Below are 26,344 nucleotides of genomic sequence, written 5' to 3' on the forward strand. Positions count from 1 at the left end.
ACCTTGATAAAAGCAGACACTGTCTCCCATACTGCTGCCGGAAGAGACTGTGACAACAGGACGTACACCAGCAGCCGCTGACTCCAGGACCCTGGAACTCGCACTGCTGAAGCAAGGAGATGCCGTTTGGCTGGCGCAGTGTAATCAGCCAGAAAGCTCTGAGCCAGCTCCCAGAAAGTCTACCTAAAACAAGTTCTAGAGACTCTGCTCACAGGCCAAGATACAGAGACTTAGAAGTCACAAAGAGGTGAAAAGAAGAATAAAGTTCACTTTATTTCATAACATTACATGCTTTTATTCATCCTACACACACATGCTCCTCTTCCCTCACCCTGTTTCAAAGGACTCCGAAGACTTCACTTTATGATGATACAGCAATGTTTCTACCTCCTTTCTCTCAACAAAACAAAGGGACTTTAAGAAATAGAAATTCTGTATTTTGATAAAGCTGGAGACTTTTATAGTCCTGAATGACAACAAATGTGGGCAGTGGGAGGAGAAACCATGAAGGGTGTCAGTATCCTTAATGGTCCTAAGAAGTGCTCTAGAAACAGTCACAAACATCCTGGGTGGTTAGCCAGGCACTAACATCCCTTGCCTGAAGAAGAGAAGACTGAGGCTTAAACAGTAGCATTCCAGTGTGTCCCAGCCAACATAAGGTGGCCCCAGAACTCAAAGTCATGTCTAGCGTCATGTTTAGGGTTCTCCTAAGGTAAGAAGGCTGTGTGCAATCTACTCACAGCTACCTCCCAGCTGCTCCTTCTCTGGGGGAAGGGAGCTGTTTCCTCCACCCTGGTGATGTCCCAGCTCTATGTTTCATCTCAAGGCCCTCAGCACTACAGCTCCGTCTGCTTCTCCAGGCCATCTTTAAAAGAACTGCAGTCCCAAAATAAATGTCAACATATGATCTCAGAATGAGAAAAGAAAAAAAAGAAAAGAAAAGAAAAGAAAAGAGAAGAGGGCAAACCCTAACCTACTCATCAGAAAGAAGGTTCTCAAGGGCCGGGGATTTAGCTCAGTGGTTCCGCCGCTTGCCTTGAAAGCATAAGGTCCCGAGTTCAATCCCCAGTACCAAAAAAAAAAAAAAAAAAAAAAAAAGAAAGAAAGAAGGTTCTCAAAATGTGTTAATCAAAGATGTAAGAAGGCAGGTAGATAATTAAGACAAAATTGACTTCCCTCTTCTCATATGATACACAAAGCAGGAAGACACCCAATAGATTTTAGGTGTCCTTAGTGATCCTTCTGGTTCATAAATCATAACAAATATTCAGGAATAATTACCTCTTTTATTCTGCCCCCAAAACATAATCATCAAAAGATATGCTTCAAAATGTAGAACATAGTAAACACATACACAGTTTCCCATCCCGTTCCCTCTTTCAAAGCACTGAGGGACAGAGAGCCTGATACACTGTTGCTCACATTCACAAACCACACAACCACTCAGTGCACCTGCACTCTCTGTGTTCTGGGATTCAGGTCCTCTCTCAACTCTGCCCTGTTAGACCCATGGCCCTAAATAGGCCCTGGGAGAAGAGGACACAGTCGTCACCAGAAGCAGCCCAATGCATATGGTGACTACGTGTGATGAGTGCCAAGAGGAAGGAGTGCGAGAACAATCAGCCACTTACCCCGCAGTATCGGTCGCCATTAAATATCTGAGGTGGCAGCGGGTTTCCCTGAGCAGGCTTCTTTTCTGGGGGGATGTTTTTGTACATCCATTGCCTTTGTTCTTCTGACATTGTGATGTCCACCTCCTCAAACTCTATCTTGTTGGCTTCCAGAAATCTAACCACATCCTGCTGCTTCTTCTTTATCTACAGAGAGAAAACAAACAAGGAGAAATGCTCACATGAAACCATAAGGATGCCTTTCCAACAGAACTAGATTCAGTTTCTCATAGTCAGAGATACAAGGGGCACTTCCACAGGCCACTGTGGAAGTACTGGCCACTCAATGACATCCCGCAGAGAACTAAGAGTGATGTCTCCACCTACTTCCTAGAATACTGAGGCTCAGCCTGGATGCCTGGGGACACAGGCCAAGTGGGGTCAGACTCAGCCTTCCATTGGCCCTAACCACTGCCCATCCCATCCACCCGCAAGATGTCGCTCCCTCTGCCCCAGCCATGAGCTGACACCCGAGATGCCAGCACTTCACAGGTACCTGGAGGAGCAGCAACATTTTTATTCTCTCAGCAGCCTCTTTCAGCCTCCACTGCTATAATCACCATCATGAAAGCACCTTTCAATTCCCAAGATGAGGACACTCTCCATTGCCAGGTAAGAAATCAACCTCGACCATCACCTCGCTGAGAACTCTCCCCTCCTCACTCCTCTGACCCTCTCCGTTCCCTCCTTCAATCACAGGGCTCAGGTGTGCTTCTGAGGAGCTGCCCACATATTTGCAGGTCTTCCAGATGTTATGCACCCTCCTAACCTAAGGGTATGGGTTAACTAAGATGGATGACAATATGCGGTGTATTAACCATGGCACATAAAACATAAGAAAACAAACTCGATTGTTCTGATGATTCTGGAGAATCTGTACAAAGAACAAACTTTAAAGGGTAAAATAAATTTTATAAAAGTCAGGGAAGAAGATCATTTTGAGAGGTCAAGCCAGAAAGACCTCTCAACATAAAAAACAAAATGCTTGAAAAACAATCTCACATACTTATTGTCTCTCCGCTCCAACCAAGTTCCCCCCAAAAGCCTCAATGATGTGCTCTGCAGTTTCAAGTCTGGTACATGCTTCAAGCACAGGGCTTCTGATCCCTTGAGTGGAAATTCATGAATAATAAGATAGTACAGTTTGTATGGATGCAAATAAATAGCTGGCAAAATAGGACAGACGTTTAAGCCTAATGATACTATAAGACAAGCAAATTACTGTATAGTTCCGCATCTAAATTGGTAATAGCCTTATCTTGACTTCTTCAACTAAGCTATTTCTCATTTCTGAAAAAGTTAACTTGTTTCCCCAACTGATAACACAATTTCAGAAATATGGTTGTATTATTTTGAAACTTCAACTTGCAAAAAAGTGTCTTCCATCCTACCTGATTTTCCATTGAAAGCCAAAAGGAAGATTTTATTGCTCCTATTTTATAGATAAGGAAACTGAGGTTATCTATTTTAATGAGGATCCTACACTAGTTTGTGTTCTTGTGAAAACAATGTCATTTTCCTGCTTAGTAGCCTTCTGGCTCTCCACCGCTCTTATGTGTTCATAGACTACGTCTTCTCACACCACAGTATCTTTCATGATCTAGCTTCTTCGATAATGAAAGCGAGTTATTTGCTTTGCAAAAGTCAGGAAATCATAAAACAATGACCTATAATCCTACTACCCAGGTAACCACTGCTAAAACTGAGAGGAATGAGTCTAAACTTCTGTATATATGAGAGCTCCACATCTAACTTATTTTAAATGTTCATTAGCATGAACATGAAAGTGATTCATAATGAAACTTTGGCTCCCCAAATAATGTACATCATAGCCACCTTTACTGCAAAATGTGACTACTTAAGAACCTGTCCTTTCTCATCACTGGGATACCTACAGGATAACACAGCTTCCTTACTTTCCCTTCTTCCTGTCCTGTTCACACAGAAATACACAGATATATACACACATATACACACCGTACACACTTACAAACTTAACACTGCAATCTCCTACAGCACAACCAGACTTCCCTTTCCCAGGACTGCACTGGTAAAATGAACTGCAATGCTGCCCCTTGTCAATGACTTATCCTCCACAATTTCCTCAGACAAGCATTTTCCAAAAGTACAACTTTAATACCTGCCTGAAAACTCCAACCTGTACATATATAGTCAGTCACTACTCTGTTGTTGGGTATTTAGTATGCTCATAACTTTTTACCACTAGAAATAATGTGGGGAACATTTGTCTTATCTCTTTCAGCTACTATAATGAAATACCATAGATCAGTGATGGCGAAACTTTTAGAGCTTTCAATGATAAACAGCCTGCTGTGGCACACGTGCCACAGGTTCGCCACCACCGCCACAGGCCATATAGCTTATTAACAACAGAAGTTTATCTCACACATTTCTGGAGGCTGGGAAGTTCAGGATAAGGCACAGGACTGGCAGAACTGGTGACTGAGGAGAGCCCATTTCCGGGTTCATAGACAGAAGCTTCTTGCTGTGTCCCTCACACAGCACGAAGGACAAGCTGGCTCTGCAGAAGGCTGTCTGCCCTCACAACCTAACTACCTTCCAACAGCCACCTCCCACGACTATTGCACTGGGGATTTGCTTTACACAGGAACTGGGGGAGACACACATTGAGACAGAGGCAACATCTTCATTATAAATCTTGACTTTCTCTCTCAATACAACTACTTTAAGTCAAAGCCCCATGCATGAAACCCAAGGGTCAAACAGTAGAGACACTGTTCAGGCTCCTGAGGACAACACCGATTTACATTCTCATTAGTCTGAAAGTGTTCATGTCTCACACCCCTCCCTCCTTGTCTCCTTGTGACCATCATCTTAAAACTACATGTAAAAAAATAATTGCATATTAAAATTCAAACACGTTAGTAATATTAACAATGCAGAAAGCAACAGATCCTTTCCTACTAGCAATGCTGATGACTGGCAGACCACTGTAAAGTGTAAAATGTAAGGAATATCCCATTTTAAAAGCGCAAAACAGGCAGCATGGTGGGGTTATTACCAAGAGATCCCCCTAATAATGTGCAGTTTAGTAACAGGAAAGGAGCACCTATAGATGTGTTAATACTGTAATAAAAAGATCTCTAAGGTAAATCAGTAGGTAAAAAAAGAGAGAACTGTGTGTAGATTAGGGTCAATTTTTAGAAAAAAAAATGGGAGAGGGAGAAAATCGGGAATACATTTATATCTTGAAGGTCATAAGGTTATGTAGCCAAAGGGGCCTTGGGAATAGAAACTGGGGGAGCTCCTGGGGGAAAGTGGGAGCAAGAGCTTTACTTTAAAATTTTTTGAATATTATAAATGTGTCAGTATGCAAAAGAATAAGTGTTGGGTCAGGGATTTAGCTCAGTGGTTTAGCCGCCTGCTGCACAAGCAAAAGGACCCAAATTCAATCCCCGGTACCAAAAAGAAAAAAAAAAAACCAAAAACGAAAGAATAAGTGCAAGCAATGTACTTCAACAGCAAGAAACACACAAAGAAGAGCAGGAAGGGCACATCCACGACACAGAGAGGCTGAGGTTTATAGAAATGATGCCTCCTTACACTTATAGGAAAGGCTAGATAAAGAAATAAGAAATGGAAGGACATAGGTAGCCAAAACCATGGAAAATTAGCTAACACTACAGCAAACCACTCAAATGTACAGGATGGGAGAAATTTAAATCACAGAAGGAAGTCTTCTGTGGATGTTTGTAACACCAGATCAGGAAGGAAGATGAATCACACCAGCCAGGCTGTTTTTAAGATCAGCAGAGGCGGCCGTGGCCTGGGACTGTGGGCTGCAGGGTGCCCCAGGTAACAGAAGGCCTTCCCGTGGGGCAACAGGAAGTGGCCTAGGGTACTTCATGTGCTGGGCATGATCCCAGAGTTCAAGTAACAACACACAATCAGTTCCTTTATACACAGACTTTCATTCTCCCCACATTTCAACTTTTCCGACCTGAAATGCACCTTACAGTCAATGATTTAAAAAATTCACTGAGCAAATGGAGAAGTAATTGTGGGACACCAGTCAGTGCCTTCATTCATGTCAATTTATCCATGAGAGAAAGGCACCTGTTAACTCACATGTGCGGTTTTTATTCAAACACACAGAAAAGCCAAGCAGACAACTGCTGTTTACCCAGTAACCGATTTCCCTTTCTTAGTAGCAGAAATCTCCTTGGCTTAAAAAAAGCAATGTGCTCAGCTACAAAAATGTGTTTACCCATGTGACTCTTGCTAAAGATAATCTCGTGGTACAGTTCTGGCCAATGAGATGTATGGCAGATGGTTTTGCGGAGGCTTCAGTTCATGAACCGAAAGAAAATACCCCTTTTGTCCTTCCCTTTTTCCTTTCTTCCTTGCAGAACTGCAGACATGGGGCCGAAGGTCCAGAAAATCAATTCGAAAATGAGAAGATAAGCATCATATGCTAAGGATGGCCAGGCAGAAAGCAGGAGTCCAGGTCCCCGATGATGCTCACAGCTGCCACCCCAGGCTTTACTTTTCCCTATCATAGAATAAGCTTCTAAAAAGGTAAGCCACTCTTTATCCAGTTCTCTAGAGCTTGTACCCAAATGCAATATCATCTGATAAAATTCTTAGTTGCTACTTAAAATGTCTTCATAAATATTGTATTACGATGAAGGTTTTAAAATAAAAGCTATTAATGCACAAAAGAGCCTGAAAATAAAGTTTTCTGAAAATACAAATTTAATATAAGTGAGTGAATATTCATCACTGGATGAACTGATACATTTTTAATATTTCCTTCATAAAGTAACAACCAGTAAAATATAAAGGTATCTATGAAATAATAAAAGTCACATTTCACTTTTCCTTTAAAACATGCTCTTTAAACATCATAAAAAGCAATTAAAAGGAAAAGACACTGCCAAATCTCTTGAGTCAGATTTAGGGTAGTGAAATATGGCCTATGGTCCAAATTCAGCCCACTGACTATTTCTGTATGGTCTGCAGGCAATAATGCTTTTATATATTTGAGGAAGAAAATCAAAAGTATTTTGTGACATATAAAATTAAATGAAATGCAAATTTCAGTTCTATAAATAAAGCTTATAGGGAACAAAACCATACCTTTTCTTTTACATTTAGTCTATGTCTGATTTTGCCCTATGTTATGGCTTACATCTAGATGTCCCCCCAAAGCTTCATGCACTTGTAAGTGGGGCCTTCGAGAGGTGGTTGGATCATGGGTGTGTGATACTGGGATTAAAAGTTTATGATAGTAAATTAGTCCACTGGTTTAGCATAGTTCTGAGTGTGGATAATGGGAAGGCCCACCCTGGGTGTGGGTGGCAAACACCCAAAAGACTTTTAGCCTGTATGGAATAAAAGGCAAAGAGAGGCTTGCTGTTGGCGCTTTCCTGTCTCCTGCCTGCTATACTGTGGACTGTTTCTCCTCTCTCATGCCCCCCTGCCATGCCACCCTGGCTTGGAGCCAGTGAACAATGGACTAATTCTACAAACTGTGAGCTACAATAAACCTTTGCTGCTTTTACTTGTCGGGATTGGGTATTTTGTCACAGCAATGAGCTAAGTAACTTAAGACATCCTACAGAGGTAGAGTTGAGTAGTTGCAACAGAGAATATGTGGTCCCCAAAGCCTAAAAAATTACTAGCTGCCCTGTACAGAAAAAGCATTATCAACCTGTTGGGCTAGATCACATCTGGCACATACTTGTACCCCAACATTCTGGGAAGTTGAGGCAGGAGGATCTCAAGTTCAAGCCCAACCTAGACAATGTAACAGTTTAGTGAGACCCTGTCTGAAAAAAAAAGTTTTTTTAAAAATAAGACTTGCTATGTAGTTCAGGCTGGCCTCAAACTCACTGTAATCCTCTTACCTCAACCAGGATTAAAGATGTACACCATCTCACCTGGCTTTTTCTGTCTAAAATTAAAAAAATAAAATAAAAAGGGCTGGAGATATAGCCAAGTGTGAAGGCCCTGCCTGGGATCCATCCCCAATAATGCAAAAAAAAAAAAAAAAAAATTCACTTACTGAACTTTGATTTTACATTTTCACTAGCCACCCCAGAACTCTCTACTGCCCTTTGTTTTTCACCATCGTGTGCAGCATTTAATATCCTGTATGCTTCATATATTTGTCTATCCCCTCCTACTAGAATATCAACTCCTCAAGGGCAGGGGAGTCTGTGTATAGCTATATCACAAATGCATCAGGCACACAACAGACACTCAACACACATTTGTTAATGAATACACAAAATTTTCATGGGCAGCAACCAGCTCACAACAATGCTCATTCTCTTGTCTTTGGGTCTCAAAGAGTCCTCTCTAGCCACTTCATTTACATCTTATTGCCTAAATTTATTAAAATTTTATTTAATCTGTTTCCTTGTATTTTTTTCCTCATCTTTCTCTCCACAATGGCAGTTCGACAACCACAGGAACTAGGACAGTCAGGTAGTCCTCAAAAAATACTAACTGAATAGGTGATTAAAAAATTATCACCCCTGTGCTCAACATGAGAGATTTTCAGGTGAAGTTCAAGAGACGCTATTCAAACCTTCTTGGTAATTTAAATTAGGACCAAATGTAACTGAAAGCCCAACAGGAATATGGATCAAACACCAGCATTCTTCCATTCTAAAGCTGCATGAATTTAAAAAGCAGTGTGTCTAGGATCTTGTATCTAACTATAAATAGCAGAAATAATTCAGAAAAATCTGAAGACCCTGAATGTGAAAAAACACTGCTTCTTAACTCTGACAATGCGTGAAGAAGTTGCACGTGGTTGCATGTTTAGATTCTATTGTCAGTTAATTTTAAGAACTGCAAGAACACAGTGTTTTGTATTATTCAAATGATCTTGCTAAATTATTGAAATATTTGTAAATCAATGGCAAATGAGAATTAAGCAAGTGTGTTGGTACTTCCCTGATTCGGCTTCCAACTGCTACCACAGGAACCTCATTACCCTTAACCACTTTCCCCAATATCTCCAGGAGCTCTGAACCACACTCCTCAGCTGTGCTTTAAGTGGCCCTCCTGGCCACTGCATGGATAAACCTTTTCCTCTCAAATCTAGACCCCAGATCTGCTGAGGATCCCACTGCCTGCACCCAAGCTCTCAAGACCCAGGCCCACAGGTGCCTGAGCAGTAAGCTGCTGGGTGGTGCTGCCGTTTGCTGACGTGGTGTGGACATTCAGGGACCCGTGGAAGACGCTTGCAAGTTTAACTAGCAACCTCCTTGCTCCAAGAGTCCCTAGGGAATGGACCTGAAGACAGGCTAAATAAATTCACTTGTACTTGGCCCAGACCTACCCACACTCTGTGGCAAGGACCTCTAAGTAACTTCAACTCTCATGCCTCTACTGCTGTACTTTCTCTGGCAGGATTAGCCCTTCCCCAGGAGGCTGCCAGTTAACTCACATAATTATGCAGCTCCTAACAGATTCCTTCCAGAGGCCCCCAGACAAGTCTTGTCATGTTTGAGTTCTGAGTGTGCACACCCATGCAGCACCCTGGAACCTTCGGACTCACTAGTAAATGAAAAGGCAAAATCAATTTGAATAAAATGGGCTTTTGAAAAAATGGAGATTGAATATGAAGAACTGTGGGAGAGCAAGTTTAATTGTGGACAAATGAGGCACAGATAGACAGCAATGAAGCAAAGTGAAAGAAAAACAAAAGCCAAGTATGTACTTTAGACTGTCCTGGTTTTAACCAGGGTCCTGTAGTTGAGAAGTCTTGAGGAAACGAAGTAGCTTCTTGGGCAGCCTCAGTTTCCACATCGATGAAATGAACCCAGGACCTTTTCCTATAGGTTTACTAGGAAATTAAGTAAAAAAAGAGATAAGCAGTAATAGAAATTTGCTCAATTGCTTTCTTCATTCAAAAAATACTAGCTTTTCTTTCTTTGCCCTAAATATAGCCTTCTGCAAATGTACAGAGTGACTTGTAAAGGCTTTAAGTATTTGATGTAAGAGGTCTTTATTTCGCCTGCTTTTGGACTTCAAACACACCTCTGTCTTCTTTTTCTTACTTGAGGTAAGGCTGATTAGGGTCTTTTATGTATTTCAAAAGGAAAAAAAATCAAAAGACAGGCATAGGAAAGAGTAAAGATAGATTTTTTTTCTTTGACAAAATCTGCAAAGGAGGGGGCTGGACTGGACTAGGGTAGGTAGAGGGTCTGAGGACAACTTCTCCTTTCAAACAAAAAGGAAGAACAGGACTGAGGGTTTTCCCTTGTCACAGGCCCCAGAAATTTTCTAGCAACTGAATAGTGACCCTAGAGATACATGATTTCGTGGCAAATTGTTTAACACCTCACGCTACTTGCTAAGCACTGTATTGGCACAAAGGGAATGCAAATGGCATAAAGTACCATAGCAGACACTAAACTAAAGGCTACTCATTCTCGCTCCTGAGGGCTGAAAAGTGAAAGCTCTAGTTTTCCCAGCTTCCCTTGATGTTGACATAGCCATGTGTCCCAGATCAGGCAGTGATCTGTGAGCCCAAGTTTAGGTGCGGCTTCTGCACAAGGCTTTGCATTCCAGACACAGCAGACAGATTAAGATGCCAGGCCCTTGGACCCTGTCCTTCCTATTCTTGCTTGGAACCAGTATAAGGGCTGGAGGTGAAGGGTGGGCTTTCCCCCAAAAAAGCACAGGCACAAGGAAAAGGGCAAGAGAACCCCAGAAAAGCAGGCCCTGAATAAATTTCAGCCTCCAGACTTAGCAGGAGAGACCAAATCACCTTTATCTGTTGAAGCTCAAGGTAGCCAGGTGCTCTGTAGGTGCAGGTGAACACATTCCTAAAGGTGCCACTCACCACCATTTCATTGTTGTGGAAGAGGACAGAGGGTAGAATAAACTCTAACAAGCCATCTGCTGTCAGCATTCTGATGCCAAACTCCACATGGGATTACACATAAAGGACCGTGTCTTTAGTTTCTATTTCAGTTTATCTTATTAAAAAGCAAATACCAGGTTACTAAGTCAAAGATAACCATTAAAGAGGCTGTCTTGCAAGAGACTGAAGCTTAGGTTTTACAGAATCAGAATGTCATAAAAATGGATTATAAGATACAGGGCAATTTGGAAAGAACCATTATTATAAGTGGTAAATTAAAACAATACAATCTTAACAAGGGAAAGGTTGTGGTTGTCCATCAATGTATCGTTAGCATAGTCTTTGACATTTACTAGACATTCATATGTTAGCATTAAACAAATACGATTGCGCTTGAATAAATACTGTTAACTTTTTTTTCTTTTTAACCAGTCAGCATTTTTGGTCCTTTTCTCAAACAACTTGCATTGTGTCTTTTCTCCACATTTATAATATTAAGTCATCTTTTCAATTTGTAATTTTTTAATTTAAAAAAATCACAATCTCATCATCCTACTGTATTTTTCACGAGACTTTTCAGGTATTCAACATAGAGAAATATACTTTTTATACTTCCCATAATAACACACATTGTAGGGAGGGATGTTTCTGTTTGAAGATTTTGTTTCTATAATTTTTGTAGTTATTGTATTGCATGCACAAACTACTGAGCACTTATGCTAGTGCATTAAAATGTTCATCCAACAAAGAATCAACAACTGGGATCTCATCTTACTAAAAAGCTTCTGTACTGCAAGAGAAACCACCAACAGAGCTAAGAGACAACCTACAATGCGGGAATAAATTTTAGCAGCTGTACCGCAGACAAAGGACTACTATCTAGAATATATAAAGAACTGAACAAAATCAGACCCCCCCCCAAATTCAAAGACCCAATTCAAAAATGGGCATCTGAAATGAATAGACATTTCTCAGACAAAGAAGTAAAAGCAACAAATAAACATATGAAAACATGTTCAACATCAGTGGTCATTCAAGAGATGCAGATAAAAACAACACTGAAATTCCACCTCACCCCAGAAAGAATGGCTGCTATCAAGAAATCAATCAATAACAAATGTTGGTGGGGGTGTGGGGAGAAAGGAACCCTTATCCATTGTTGGTGGGAGTGCAGTCTGGTGCAGCCACTGTGGAAATCAGTGTGGAGATACCTCAAAAAACTAGGATTAGAGATACCCTCTACTGGTTATCTTCCCAAAAGAATTAAAAGAATCACACCACAGTGATATATGTGCACCCATATTTATAGTGGCATAGCTTGTAATAGCTAAAGCTTGGAAACAGCCCAAGTGCCCATTAACTGGAGACTGGATAAAGAAAATATGGGTTTTTTAATAAAATGGAGTACTACTCAGCCATAAAGAATGAGAAATTGGAGACATTTATAGCTAAGTGGATGAACATTGAGGCCATACTCTTAACTGAAATAAATAGGACACACCTGTAAATACCGAGTAGTTTCTCTGGTATGAGAAACTGAAAGTGTAAATAAGGATTAAAATGAATAATTGATAATGTGAAATTGGAAGAAAAGGGGTAGGAGAAGTGGGAGGGCTAAGTGAAAGGAAAGAAGGAAAAGGAAAAAATATGAGATAAGAAATAAATGGAAACAAAGCCTTTGCAAACAGGAAAGGGGGAGGGGTTGAAGGGAGGGCACAGGGGAATGGGAAAAAACTAAGAACCAAGATACATCATGTAAAGGTACAGATTCCCAATGATGAATGTAAATGCACTGTATACCTAAAATGTACCAATAAAAGAATTTAAATACTCTGGTTTCTTTTCAGATCATATAAATCTTTTGCCTTTTACCAATAAAATAATTTAAGAGAAAAGATAAAATAAAATGTTCGCCTAACATTGGAAATTCAAGCATATTTAAAAACTTTTTTCTTTTGTAAAAAAAGTGTTCCAAATTTGCTGTTTTCATGCTAACACGTGGGTATCAGAAGTGGGCTACTTAGGAGTTATTAAAACACACACAAGTACCCTCTCTTTGATTCCCTGCTTCAAGATAAAGAGCGTACCTTAATAAATATCATCTTGCTCATGGTAAGCATTTCACAAAATGGATTTTAAAAAATGTTTGATATCATTAACTTGTTCATGAAAACAATGCTATTCCAAAAGTCTTTCAAATACAAATTTTCAGTAAGCATTTTAAAATGTAAAAATGTAACATCTTTCAGTTGATTTCGTGGAATTACCAAAGGACATATCAGGTAAGATAGTATGATTTTATCTATCAAAATTTTAACAACCTTTGCATGACTGATGAATCAGATCAGAAAATGATTGCCATTGCACTTTATTCTAATGATGTCCATCTTTCATTTACATCTAGTATTTTGTAAATTATCTTTTACAGCACTGATACAGTTGAAAGCAAACCTTCAAATTACAGTATCTACCTTAGCTCACATTGTTCTTACTTAAATTTTTTTTTGGTCAGAGGAAAAAAATACAGTACTTTATCATTACAAAATAAAATTAAAGATAATTGCTTCAACTGTATCTCACTGTTTTCATTGCTATTTTGTGCACATTTTATAATGTACATATTTCATTAGTGTAGTAATATATGCATAGAATTTACTTAAAATATATGTATATTGGGGATATAGGCTCAAATAGCTTTTCTTAATTACTGTGGTATGTGATGAAAAATCTTTGTAGAACAACACACAGAAAGGTAGGAACCAGAAGAAATGTGAGTGCACAAACACATGAGATTATGTTACTTTCCTTTGTAATATGAAGGTCAGGCAAAATGGAGATGGCTTCAAAAAGTCCTTTAGAATTGTTTTCTCTTCATACTAATACTTTTGCCCCTGAGGACACCACAAACTCCCACAACTTCAGCTATCACCACATGGGGATATATCCGAACTCTCCATCTCGAAACTGGCCTCTTTTACAAGACCAATCCATAGTTCCGATGCCTTTCTGGAAATTTGTTTAAATGTCTCATTGTCACCTCAAATTTCACTGGTAAATGGAACATCAAAAACCCTTGTTGTTACACATCAACCAACAAACTACCTTTCTGCTACCCCTTCTGGTTCTTTTTTGTTTTTTTTGTTTTGGTACCGGGGATCGAACTCTGGTCCTTGCGCTTGCATAGCAGGTGTTGAAACCACTGAGCTAAATCCCTGGCCCTACCCCTTCTGTTTTAATTATCAATGACATCACCACTGTGTTGACCACTCAGCATGAAAATATAAATGCTTAAAAGTCTGAAACTTGGCACTGTTTCAAAAAACAAACACACACTGTGGAGAAAGTATGGAGGAGAGTCTGTCCTTGGCCAGCATTACACAGGGCCATCCAGGATGCTATGAAACAGAAAAGCATGGGTCTGTGTTCTCGTGGCAAGTTATTTATTCCACGAAAGCCCAACTCTTCATCTGTGAGAGACAGGTAGTAACTCAGCTCAGAGTTGTGGTTACAATCAAATGGCAGAATGCTCAGAGTTCTCAAAAGGCATTACTGTTGTTATTTTGATACTTTTTATTCTAAGGTTAAAACCTCAAGAGTTACTCTGTTTTTCAGCAAGCAAAAGCCTATGCCAGGCACTGGGGTATCGGGGTGCAGTATAACTCCACAGCCACATGGCTTCTGATTCACTGGTTTGTTCATCCATAGGGATATCTGGAGGGCCAGGCAGATGCCCTGGCCTAGGCATGGAGTGCATACCCATTTTTGCCTTTTTTCAGCATGAACAAGACAGCGAGAGTTACAGAGAAGTCTGTATTCAGGCACCAATGGTGGCCAAGCCACCAAACTCCAGGTAAGCATACCCTTCAGTAAGAGCATAAGGAGGAGTTTCTCAAGCGGTCGAGCAGAACACCCCAGGCTCCTGGTTCACTAGCCAGGCTCCCACAGGCCAGGGCGGCAGCCGAGAGCAAACTGAAGTGAGGACTGAAAAGGGCTCCCTGTGCGGATCTAACCCTCACACCAGACCTGTCATCAGCAAATTGGACCTCAAGTACCCACCTCCACTGGCCACAACTCACTCTGCGTGCTCACAAGAGCAGCTATTACATGTTCCCATCTCTGCTGGACTCAGAGACACTTGCGTTACAACAAGAGAGCAAAAGAGAGAAAACAAGACTCAGCCAAGTCAGGAGCAATTAACAACATCCCATCTGTTGTTCCTCCTGTGACTCTCCTGATATATTTTAAAACGGATACTTGCACCAGTTTAAACACCTTTCTTTTTTTCTTCACACTTGTCTTTTTCAGAATTAGAGATGAAAATCAAGAAGTTGATACATAATTAAATCTAATCACTTCATTTACTTCCCTCCTGAAACCTGGGTGGGTATCAGTTTATGGTCTTGAGTTTACAGGAACATTTCTGAACAGATCCAAGAAGTTCCTACTGCCCTTGGTGGATGAATATTGCTTCGCAGGACTGCAATCTAAGCCACCACTAAGAAACACATCACCTGTATTTTCTGATTGGGAATCAGTATTTTCAGAATAGCTCAATTAATTCCAGACCAATTATTTGTGTAATTTAGAAATAGCTAAGGCCAGGGATTTAGCTCAGTGGTTCTGCTGCCTGCCTCATAAGCACGAGGTCCCGAGTTTGATCCCTGGTACCAAATAAATAAATCAATAAACAGTAGAAATAGCTAAGTAGGACAATGCTAGAACTACAGTAAGATGTGTATTTTATTTCTTGACTAGTACATGCTTGCCTTAGATTATATTCACATTCCCTGTGCAGAGCGGCTACATGCACTTACCCATCTTAATTCCTTTTCTTCACTCCCTTCCTCCATCTCTTGGCCCCCTTCCCATCTGAGAAAGAGCTATCTCCCTACATTCTATTGTTTCTCTTTTATTTGGTTCTTTATTTATATAATTTTGGATTTCCCATATAAGAGAAACCATGTGATATTTAAGCTTGTATGTTTGATTTATTTCACTTAATATTATGGCCTCAAGGTACATCCAGTTTCCTACAAATGACTCGTTTATCTGCATGTTAGAAAAATTTTACATCAAATTTTATAACTATTTGAAACTATGCTTAAATGTTGAATTCCATGTAATTACTTGTTCATGTTCAAAGACTAAAATTAGTGTTTTCCACAGCCCTCTCCCTCCATGACTCCTCCACCACCAGTATACAGCCTCTTCCAGTTTCCTAGTAAAGTAACCATGAAGTCATTTCCTTTTCTTTCTTCTTCACACTTTCCTTCAGTTCTATTCTACCTTGCCTGTTTCTCCTATTTTTATAGTCTCTATCCAGCTGCTATCCATAACTCCAAGAATTTATGGTTCTCTCCACTCCTACCAAACATAGACAAAAGGTTCACCATCATTGCTGTAAGAGGTCAGATTCTGCAGGGAGGAATAAGTGACTAAGATTTACCCACATATTAGACATATCAGAAAAGCATAGTGATAGCACCACCACCCACTCACCTGACCACCAGAGAAACCTGGATTTCAGCTGTTACTTTGTCCATGATACAATTAACCAACAAGTCAAAATTTTCCTGCTTTCAAAAGTTTTCTTGAAACCAGCCACGTTTCTCTACCTTCACTAGCCCATGCCATGCTACCCTGTATCATCTTTTAGCTAGATTCCCCTCTAAACTACTTTTTTACAGAAAAGCTAAAATAAATCATTTAAAAACATAAACCGCACAGTTTCACAGCGCTGCTTAAAAATCGTAGTAACTTCCCATGATCCTAAAATAAGGTAGACACTACAGGCCAGCAGTGATGACAGCCACCCACTCATCTGGTTTGTGGTCCTCTCCTTGCTCCCCACGCTGCCACAGTGGCTCTTGACCCTTAGTTGAATCTGGGGCATCTGGAGGGCTTCTTAAAACACAGATCATGGAAGGGGTGACACCTTGAGTTTCTGATTCAGTAAAATTGGGGTGAGGGCATTTCGTATTTTAAAATAACACAACACTTGGCCACAAATGAGCAAAATACTGATACATGCTACAATATGGGTGAACTCTGAAAACAGGCTAAGCAAAAAGCAGTTAGTCACAACGAGCTACACATTGTATGATTCCACTGGTACAAGATGTCCAGACTAGATGAATCTACAGGCGGAGAGTAGGCTAGTGGCTGGGAGGAAGGGGGCTGATGGCTAAGGGGTGGCTGTGAATTGAACATCACAGAGTGTGGACAACCCTGTAAATATCCTGAAAGCCACTAACGGTATACTCTAAATGGGTGAAGTGCATGGTGTATTACTTATATCTCAAACAAAGCTGATTTTAAAAGCCTGGTATTTGCATTTCTAACTAGTTTGTAACAAAGCAATTCACAAATCAATGGGCCACTGCTCTAAAAACAATGCCCAGGTCTCTCCCTTCATTGGCTCAGTTGTACCATTCTCCCTGCATCAGAACTTTACATGAAATGGTCAACAGCCCAGGAAGTAAGTCTCTTCCCTACAGCTTTCACCCAGCTGACTCAACCCGGTCTTCCTTATTGACCCCAGCCTTCCTGCTGCAACCCACTTGAGTTAACCTTCCATGATAAAAGCCCCAGCTTAGGTATGGTTTTTCCTTTTAACACATTTTCACTGTGTCTAATTCCTTCTTTGTAACATCAATTACACTTTTAATTAATAGTCTCCGTAAACTGTACCTTCCTCGCTAGCATGTAAACCAGGTAAGGCAGAAGAATGCCTGTCTTGTTTTCAGATGAAAACAATCCTCAGGGCAGCCAAAACAGTCTCAGTGACACCTACACCCAGAAGGAATGGAAATGAAAGGTGAACTTGAACACTGTCACCCATAAGCCAGCTGGTGACACTTTCAGTCCAACCAGTCCCTTCCTCTGCTTGTCCAGACATATAGCAAGTTCAAGAGGAAAACACGTATGTACCCAAGCACTTCTGCTGCCCCTCCCTTCTACTTGACATCCTTTTTGGATCCCACCCATTGGGGAGAACAGGAATATTTGTTTTTCTGAGTCTGACTTATTTCACTCAACATGAAATTTGGAAGAGTAATGAAAAAAATTTTCTTCTTTCACATACTGAGGTGTTTTAAAGTGTGCACAAATTCTGCCCATCTGCTCACACACACCCTGACAATAAGGCCTTGCAGCCTCTCCCAGCGAGAGGTGGAGACTCCCTGCCCATCCCTTATATCCAAGTTGGTTCAAGCACTCACTTCGGCCAATACTGTATTCCTTGGCCTGATATAAGCAGAGTCCTGAAAAGCACTTAGTCCTTGCACTCTTGCTGCCCTAGAATCTGTTAGGCTACCACCAAGTGCAGAAGCTTGAGCCAGCCGGACAATGGCTGTTACCCTTTTACCCTGGCCACCCCACCCCTCAAACCTACTGCTACCCCTAGAGTGCTTTCCAAACCTCTATTGATGTCCTGTCCACTTTCTTAAGCTCCCCTCAATCCCTCTTTTGCATATGCCATCTCTTTCCTGAGAGGACCCTGAATGACACACTGTTCCTGGTTATTCCACATCCATGAGCATCTTAAACTTCATTTCCACATCTCTTGACTGGTCTAAGACTTCTCAGAGCCTGCTCTGACAAGAGAAGGACGTTCTCACTCTGAGCCTGGCATCTGACGCTCCTACAACTCGGTCGCCATGAATTCTCCGTGAGATCTCTTCCCACTGCTCCTTTCCCTCCATTTATTTGCTCACTACAGTGACTAACCCCTAGAATTCTTCTTCCGTTCTCTCCATTACCCTTGCCTTGAACACTCTCTTACTTTCTCAGTATTTAACTCCTACTCTCTCTAGAAGGCCCAACTACCATATGACTCAGCAATCGCACTAATGGGTATGGATCCAAAGGAAATGAAATCAGTATATCAAAGTGTCATTGGCACTCCCTTGTTTATTTCAGCACTATTCACTGTAGTCAAGAAATGAAAGCGAGCTAAGCATCTATCAACTGATAACAGATAAAGTAAATATGATACATATACATTGTGGAGTAGTATTCAGCCATAAAACAAATGAAATCCTATCATTTGCCACAATATGGATAGAAATGGAGGTCATTATGTTAAGTCAAATAAGCCAGACACAGAAATACAAATATCATATAACCTCGCTTATCTGTGGAATCTAAAAGACTTGGTTTCTAGAGAGTATAATGATGGTTACCAGAGGCTGGGAGAGCAGGGGCAAGACAGGGATGGAGAAAGGTTAATCAGTGGGTCCTAAGTGACAGACAGGAGAAATAAGTTCTGATGTTCTGTTGCACAGGGTGACTATAGAAAATGATAGGACTGTTTCCACAGCTTATATCTGGATTCCCTCCACAAGCCTCATGTAGTCACAGGTGGGGTGTTTCGGAGGTGGTTGAATCCAGGGTATGTGATGCAGGGATTAAGGGTGTGATATTGAGATTAAGGGTGTGTGATTACTAAATTAGTCCACTGGCTGGTTTGGCATAGTTCTGGGTATGTATAATTAGAAGGCTCACCCTGGGCGTGGGTGGCACCACCCAAAAGAGCTGGACAGGATAAAAGGGAGAGGCAGGCTGCTTCTGCTGCTGCTTGCTGCTTCACTGCCTCCTGCCTGCCTGTCATGGACTATTTCTCCTCTGCGATGTTCCTCTGCTATGCCACCCTGCCTTGAAGCCAAGTGACTACAGACTTGACACTTCTACAAACTGTGAGCTGAAATAAACCCTTCCTCTTTTAACTTTGAGTGTTGAGTATTTTATCTCAGCAATGAGAAAGTAATCAAAACAACTGTATAATTTTTAAAATGCTAAAAGAAAAGATGTTTGGATATTCTATCACAAGGAGATGATAAATGTTTGAGGTAATATGTTTATCCTGAATGTTACATAGTGCATACGTGTACTGAAATACATAGTATGCCATAAATATGTGTAATTTTATGTCAAATAAATTTTAAATTAATAATAAAGACTCCATCAATCTCATCATCTGGGTGATCTGATATTGCTTCTATTATCTCCATTTTCTCTTGATTGTGAATCACACTTTCCTGTTTTCTTATGTCTAGAAATTTTTTTATCATATACTGAAGATTGTAGATGATACATTATGGAGCTATAAGCCACTATTACCTAGAGATAATAATGTTTTCCTTTTAATTGGAATTGAATCTAGTGTTACATAAGAGAATATGTTTACTTGGGTTTGTTTCTTAAGTATTTCATACTAGTAATCTGTCTGCCCATTTGGCTTACAGTACAAAAATCTGCTACCTTTTTTGAAGAACAATGACTTTTCCTTGAAGAAAAGTCAGTCGAGAATTGTCTTGGGGGAAAGGAAAAAAAAAGGAGGAAAGGAAGAAAAGAAGGGAGAGAAAGAGGGAAGGGGAGTACAGATGGAATCTGTTCTAAAGATGACTGGCACAGGCATATGGCTACAGGCTAAGGAGTCAGTCTTCATGACCTCACACGACTGCTAGCCCACTGGTCAACCAAGAACCCAAATTATGAGCAAAGATGCACAGACTCACCAATACCACTACAGAAACAATGCCAAGGGCACAGAATTTTTCCTGCTCAAAAAGAATGCAAATGAGCCAAAATGCATTCTCGTTTTTTTAAGGGACATCTGTAAGCCTCACAAAATAATCTCAAAAGTGACCTTCTTTCAAAGGTATTAAAGTCTTTACAATCCTGAGAGGCAAGGACACACATAATTTGACACAGTTTTGGTTATCACAACTGTTACTGGCACTTATGGGAAGATGCAAGGAATCCTGCCAAAAGCTGTTGAAAGCACTGGATAGCACCCCCCACACACGCACACACACAAATTATCCAGCCCCCAGTGTCAATGCTGCCAAGGCTGAAACCTCTGATTTATGCCAACCATTGCCCTTCTGAATCATCTCCTTTCCCAAACTGCTATCACATCCACAGTCCCCATGGACCTAGTGTTTAATGAGATGCAGCCTGACTCCGTGCACTAACACCTGCCTGTGCTTGTGGCTCTTCCCCACCTTCACCATAAATTCCCCTGGAGGATTCAGACAGCATCTCACTGCACTCTGGCTCTCAGGCTGGTACCCAGAGTGACCCGGTGCTGGTTACCTCCTATCCCACCTGCTTGCCGCAGTGCAGTGGTTCTAACAAGTTTCCCCATCAATAGAGTGTATTAACAAACTACTTTGAGTCTGCATTTTAAAAAACCTGTATTACTTAGTGATGTGAAGCCACACTAAAACACTAGCAGAAACATGGAAGGGAAGATGTAGGTGGTTGGATCTTACTGTTTTTACATTTTCTGTAAAGATTACATGTTTACTTCTTAAGAAAAAAGTCAGCCAAGCATAAAATATGAATTTACGATGCCACTATTTGGCAAGATTCTCTGAAAATTATATACAATCCCTCAAACACGTGCTTCCTGCTAATTAGAGGATACTTTGTAGAAGAGCTGTTCCAGCAAAACTTGCGGTAGTACTCAAAATCCCTGCAATAAGGAGGAAATCCTGCTGAGGACAGTGTTTTCCACTGACACGGATCACAGGACTGCAGCCGGCAGCCGTGACTTTATCACTGCCTAGAGGAGCTTCTACTTCTGCATCAGCCAACACTCCACCAGCGAAGAGTGAGTCCGAGACGACTTCATAGCTGCTCTACTTGTACACGAAAATAATGAGACAACAGATGATTTTCATGATAACATTTTATAGACGATGTATTACTATGTGACAATTAGTTCACAGTTCCGCGGTAGACATAAGTTGATACACCTAAGAGAAAACCTGGTGTTCTTACTGCAATCTATGGACTTGCCTGGGTCCTGGGCTGGCACGCGATCAGTGCTCTCTCCCTTCTGTGTGGTGGGTGTTAGTGCAGCTTGTCCGCTGCAAATTACCGCTGCTGAACTTCGGCTGGACACTAATGATGCTTCCACCCTACCCTGCTCTCTGGGAGCTCATCTTTCTCAACTATCTCCAGGCCCTCGCTCTTCTCACAGAAGACCCTCATTCTTGCACCCCGGGTAAGATCACTTCTGACTTGGAGAGTGCGTCCAAATTCTACCTCAAATTTCGGTGTACCTTCAGCCACATAATCCTCCAATTCCTCTTGACTCCAAAGAAAGGAGTGGAGAAATTAAAGTTAACACAGGAGGGCGAGGGAGAGGGGGGGAAGAGAGGAGGGGGAGGAAGAGAGGCAGGGAGGAACAGAGTGGGTGAGGGGAGAGAGGAGACAGAGAATGAATAGGAGCCAGCAGACACGCTACATGCTGCCCAAAGAAGTGAAGGAAGGTGAGCGAAAGTCCTCCCACTGGACACAGTGCCGTCTGACAAGGCTGGCCAACAAATAACTTCCAGATGAGACTGGTGAACTGAGGCAGGCCCACAGCTCAGGAGCCCAGGGAGTCCTCCACGAGCAAGGTGCACAGGGAGCACTCCAAAGCCACAGCAGGTGCGCGGTAAGAACAGAGGCACACACACCAGAAATGAGAAGAGCAGCAGCACAGGAGGAACAGCTCCCAGGAGGAGAAGGAAAAGCCTGCGTGTATTGAAAGGAGGGATAATGGAAGGTAAGAAAGGAGGGACACGGTTAGGAGCAAATGAGCTACTGCTTCCTGGAACTAGACAGCAAGGCTTTCTTACACGCAAATATCTTATTATATTATTTTAAACTATTTTTAAGAAATGTACCATGTGTGTTCCTGCATTGTTAAGCAGAATACATCAGACCAAAATATGCCAGACCTAATTTAATCTGTTCTAAGAATCACCATGATGCCCCACTTTCGTGCTATGCTGGGGTGCTCTGAAATCTTTTCTGTGTAACCGTCTGCTGCTTTATTCCGTCCAAATGAATCCAGAACTGTACTTCTGGGACCCTGCAGTTCTGGAATGCCAGCTCTCCGAGCCCCCTGCCCCAGCCCCATGCCCTATACAACTTCACAGGGCTCTGAAGACTTCCTGTGTCACTAAGTCCGGGTAAGGCACCCTTGTGGGCAGCCTGGCCTGCAGGGTGCATTAGGAATAGCTCCCTCCCTCCCCCAGCTTCACCCCACCCCAGGGTTCCAGAGGCCTCTATCTAACTAGAAGTAATAACACTAAAATTACAGTATCTTACCAACATGAATTCCATTTAAAAAGCAGTAGAACAAACCATGTCCTCACAGCCTTTACGTTGGCCAAAGCAGATTTCCACCTATAAACTCCATTCTCATCCCCTTCACAAAGTCTTGGGCATGGAATCTACAAAAACAGTATTTCCTTTGCATCCATGTAATAAAATACAACTTACCAAGTTCTCTAATAGGAAGCCTGCCAGGATAAAAAATAAATAAAAGGAACAGTCCTTGACCTCAAGCTGGAACCGGAAGGACCAAGCATGGAAGACACTGAGGACACAGGGAGCAGTCCCACAGGTGGGGCCGTGGAGCGGTGTGTGGAAGACAGCCTCCGGGCTTGGAGGAGAGAAGGGCACAGTTCATGGGAAATGGCCCCTGCCCAGCACTGGGGTGTCAGACAAGGCAGGGAGAATGATGTGTGAAAAGACACAGCAAGCAGGGCTGAGACAAAAAGAAGGCTGGTGAATACAGCAGCCAAAAGAACAGCGAGAAAATGCTGTTGGCAAAGGTTGACGGGAAGCAGATCACAGGGGTCCAAAAAGCCAGGCCTGAAGGAATTCAAAAGGTAAACTATTAGCCATCTCATCCCTGTTAATTATCTCTTAGAACAAGCTCACTATTCAAACGCCAGTGCAGAACTAACCAGAGTACTCACTAGTCTTGTTCTCAAACTATAGTGTACATACAAATAAAAAAGCCTCTAATCTCAAAGAAAGGGCAATATAGATATATAAAGTAATTTCTTTTATAAGAACACAGAAAACAATAACATCTGTTGTAACTCACAAGCTCATAAAAATACTTTGAAAAATGAGAATTTCAGTTTTTCACTGAAGACTTTTAAGTGAAATTTTCAAGAATCTTCAAAATAGCAACTTTTCCAATTCAAGAGATGCTATTGTTCTCTCTAGCTCAGCATGACTTTCTCTGCTCTCATCCAACTACATATTCCTGCCCTGGTAACTTATCTACAGGACAAGGGACTTCAGGATTACATTCCATATGGCCCTGTGTGATCTTCAACTTTCTGTCATCTTTCTCCCTAGTCAGATCATGTGTTGACTGGGGAAGGATCCTGCCAAATACTCATTCTGCACATGGCTAAATAACTGGGAAATAGGAAGTACCCCTAAGTATATAGCAACTAATTAACTCTTAATTTCCAAAATAGATATCCCCTAAAGACTTAATTCTATGTTATTCATATTGGTTTGTGTGTACAATAGAAGAAAAAATTTAAAAATCCAAGCTACAAGAGATATTAAAAAAAATAATAATGATCAAAATCAGCTCTTAAAAATAATCAACATAATTAGTCATTAAGGAGATACAAATCAAACTGACACTGAAATCCCATGACCTGCCCACTAATCTGGCAAAAAAGACACACAAGAACAAATGTTAGCATGGATGTGGAAAGCTGGAACCCTCACACACTGCTAATCCAAATGTAAAACAGAATGGCCACTCTAGAAAATAATTTGGCATTTCCTCAAAACCATAAAACAGGCTTACCATACGAACTGTCAATTCTACTTCTAGATAGAGATGTAAAATTGTATGTTCACACAAAAACTTAAATACAAAAGTTGATAATAGCCAAAAAGTGGAAACAACCAAAATATTCATCAACTGATGAATGGATAAACAAAACGTGATTCATACAATAGAGTATCAGTCATAAAACTATGAAGTGCTGATTCATTCGACAACATGGATGAACTCTGAAAACACTATGCTAAGCGAAAAAAGCCAGACAGAGGGTATCACACTGTATGGTTCCATTTATGTGAAATATCTAGAACAGGCACAGATACAGTCGGAAAGCAGATTAGTGGTTGCCACAGCAGGATGAAGGAGGGAATGGAGAGTAACTGCTAATGGATGTGGGCAATCTTATCCAGGGTGATGAAATGTTCTAGAATTAGATAATTGCACAACATAGTGATATACTAAAAATACTGAAAGGTATAATTCAAAAAGGTGAATTTTTGGTGGTGCACACTTGTTACCCTAGCATTCCAGGAGTCTAGGCAGGATAAAAAATTTGAGACCAGTTTGGGAAACTTATCATTTTACTGAGATCTTGTCTCAAATTAAAAAATTTAAAAAAAGGGCTGGCGATGTAGCTCAGTGTGAAGACCCTGAGTTAAATTCACAAGACTACAAAAAAAGTTGAATTTTACAATATGTGAATTATATCTTAATTTTAAAATAACAATACCATCACAATGAAAACCTTGAAGCTCAGAGTTATTCCTCCATAGACTCAAAACTGATTAAATGGATTCACCAGAACTAAACTCCAAGGCCCCAAGTCCCACTGCAGTACTCTAACCTACAACACACTCCTCTAGAAAGGCGGGGAAAACAGACCATAAGCTTGAAACCTGTGTAGATTGGAACCAGTCATTTAATAGCGCACATATGTCTCATCAGAGAGGAAGATAAATATCTGTTGTTCCTTCCAGGTTTAAAGCAACATGAGTCCTCCTACTGTGACCATGTCCTCTCGGCTACTATGGATTAGAGCAGTGGTTCTTCACCAGAGGTGGTTTTATTATAGGCAGCTAAGTTGGGTAGAAATTAATATACAGTTGGAGAGGGACTGGGCCCTCAAGGAAGTCAGCACAAAAAATAAAGACATCAGAATTGGGGCTGGAAGTGAAGGCCTCACGATGAAGATGCATTGGTCAGGCCTTACATGCCTCCTTAAGGGATAAACAGTAACTTGAGATTATACTGTAATTAGCACCGCCTGTTCCAGGAAGTTCAGCTAGGCATCAGTTGCCTATATGGGTGATCAGACCATCCAGACCTGTCGCATCCCAAAAATGTCATTGTTCTTTCCATGTATCCTTGCTATGTGCCTCATTTCACTATTGGATCGATATTAGCTAAGTGGCTACATTTGTAACCCTATAGGTTGATGGTAATTTGACGCATGTTTTACCCACGTAGAGAAATTACCCCTGACAAAGGGCCTCGGAGGCCACCCACTCAGGATCCCTCCTGGAAATCCAGGAGGTAGTCTTCTCTCCTTATTTCCAGTCAACCCTGCTAACTTCTTCCTTTGGTTTGAGACTTCATTCTTCAATGTTCTAGGACCACAAACTCTGCACATGTGACATCTAACAGGTTGGGAGTATCTCTCCTGTATCAACTTCACCCCTCCACAGAGCACTGAGCATGTCCTCTCAGGATGGCCCGGGACATTTTTGGTTGTCACAACCTGGGAACAGGAAGTGACCAGTAGGCAGAGACCAGGCCTGCTGCTCTGTGTGTACAATACACAGCATGGCCACTCACAACAATTACCCAGCCCCACAAGTCAACAGTGCAGTCCCTGCAGTCCCTGGCTTCAGGCCTGATCAAAACTTCATCTTGGGAAGATGTGAGCTTTCCCTGAAGTTCTGCCATAGAGTGTGATAACCTCAGAGCAGCGGTTCTGAGACTGCAGAGTGACTGGGAGGTTAGCATGAAACTAGCACTAAACACATAGCAATGGTCACTTTCCCCGTAATAGCAAGCCTCACAGAGGGTGGGATATTCAAGTGCCCAAAGGAGTCCAGCACTTATCACAAAGGAAGAAGGCCACAACAACCTAGTTAATCACTCAGGGCCATTATTTTCTTCCTTTCACAAAATAACTTTCACTGCTTCCATTCTTCATAAATCATATATATAGCCCTCTTAATA

At 41.3% G+C, this 26,344-nt stretch overlaps 1 protein-coding gene across 2 annotated transcripts in view; it reads right to left on the reverse strand.

Moving 5' to 3' along the window:
* The window catches only part of Sh3bgrl2 (SH3 domain binding glutamate rich protein like 2), a 105,098-nt gene that overhangs the window by 67,036 nt on the left and 11,718 nt on the right, over positions 1-26,344 (reverse strand). For both annotated transcript variants that reach the window (XM_087207742.1, XM_004863977.4), the window contains exon 2: positions 1,632-1,817. In XM_087207742.1, coding sequence (XP_087063868.1) covers positions 1,632-1,817 — 186 coding nt within the window. The remainder of the gene's footprint in view (positions 1-1,631; positions 1,818-26,344) is intronic.

The sequence above is a fragment of the Heterocephalus glaber genome, unplaced genomic scaffold (assembly GCF_053883595.1).
Source record: "Heterocephalus glaber isolate CG9 unplaced genomic scaffold, H.glaber_assembly_v1.0 deba00000818, whole genome shotgun sequence".
Classification (NCBI taxonomy): Eukaryota; Metazoa; Chordata; class Mammalia; order Rodentia; family Bathyergidae; genus Heterocephalus; species Heterocephalus glaber.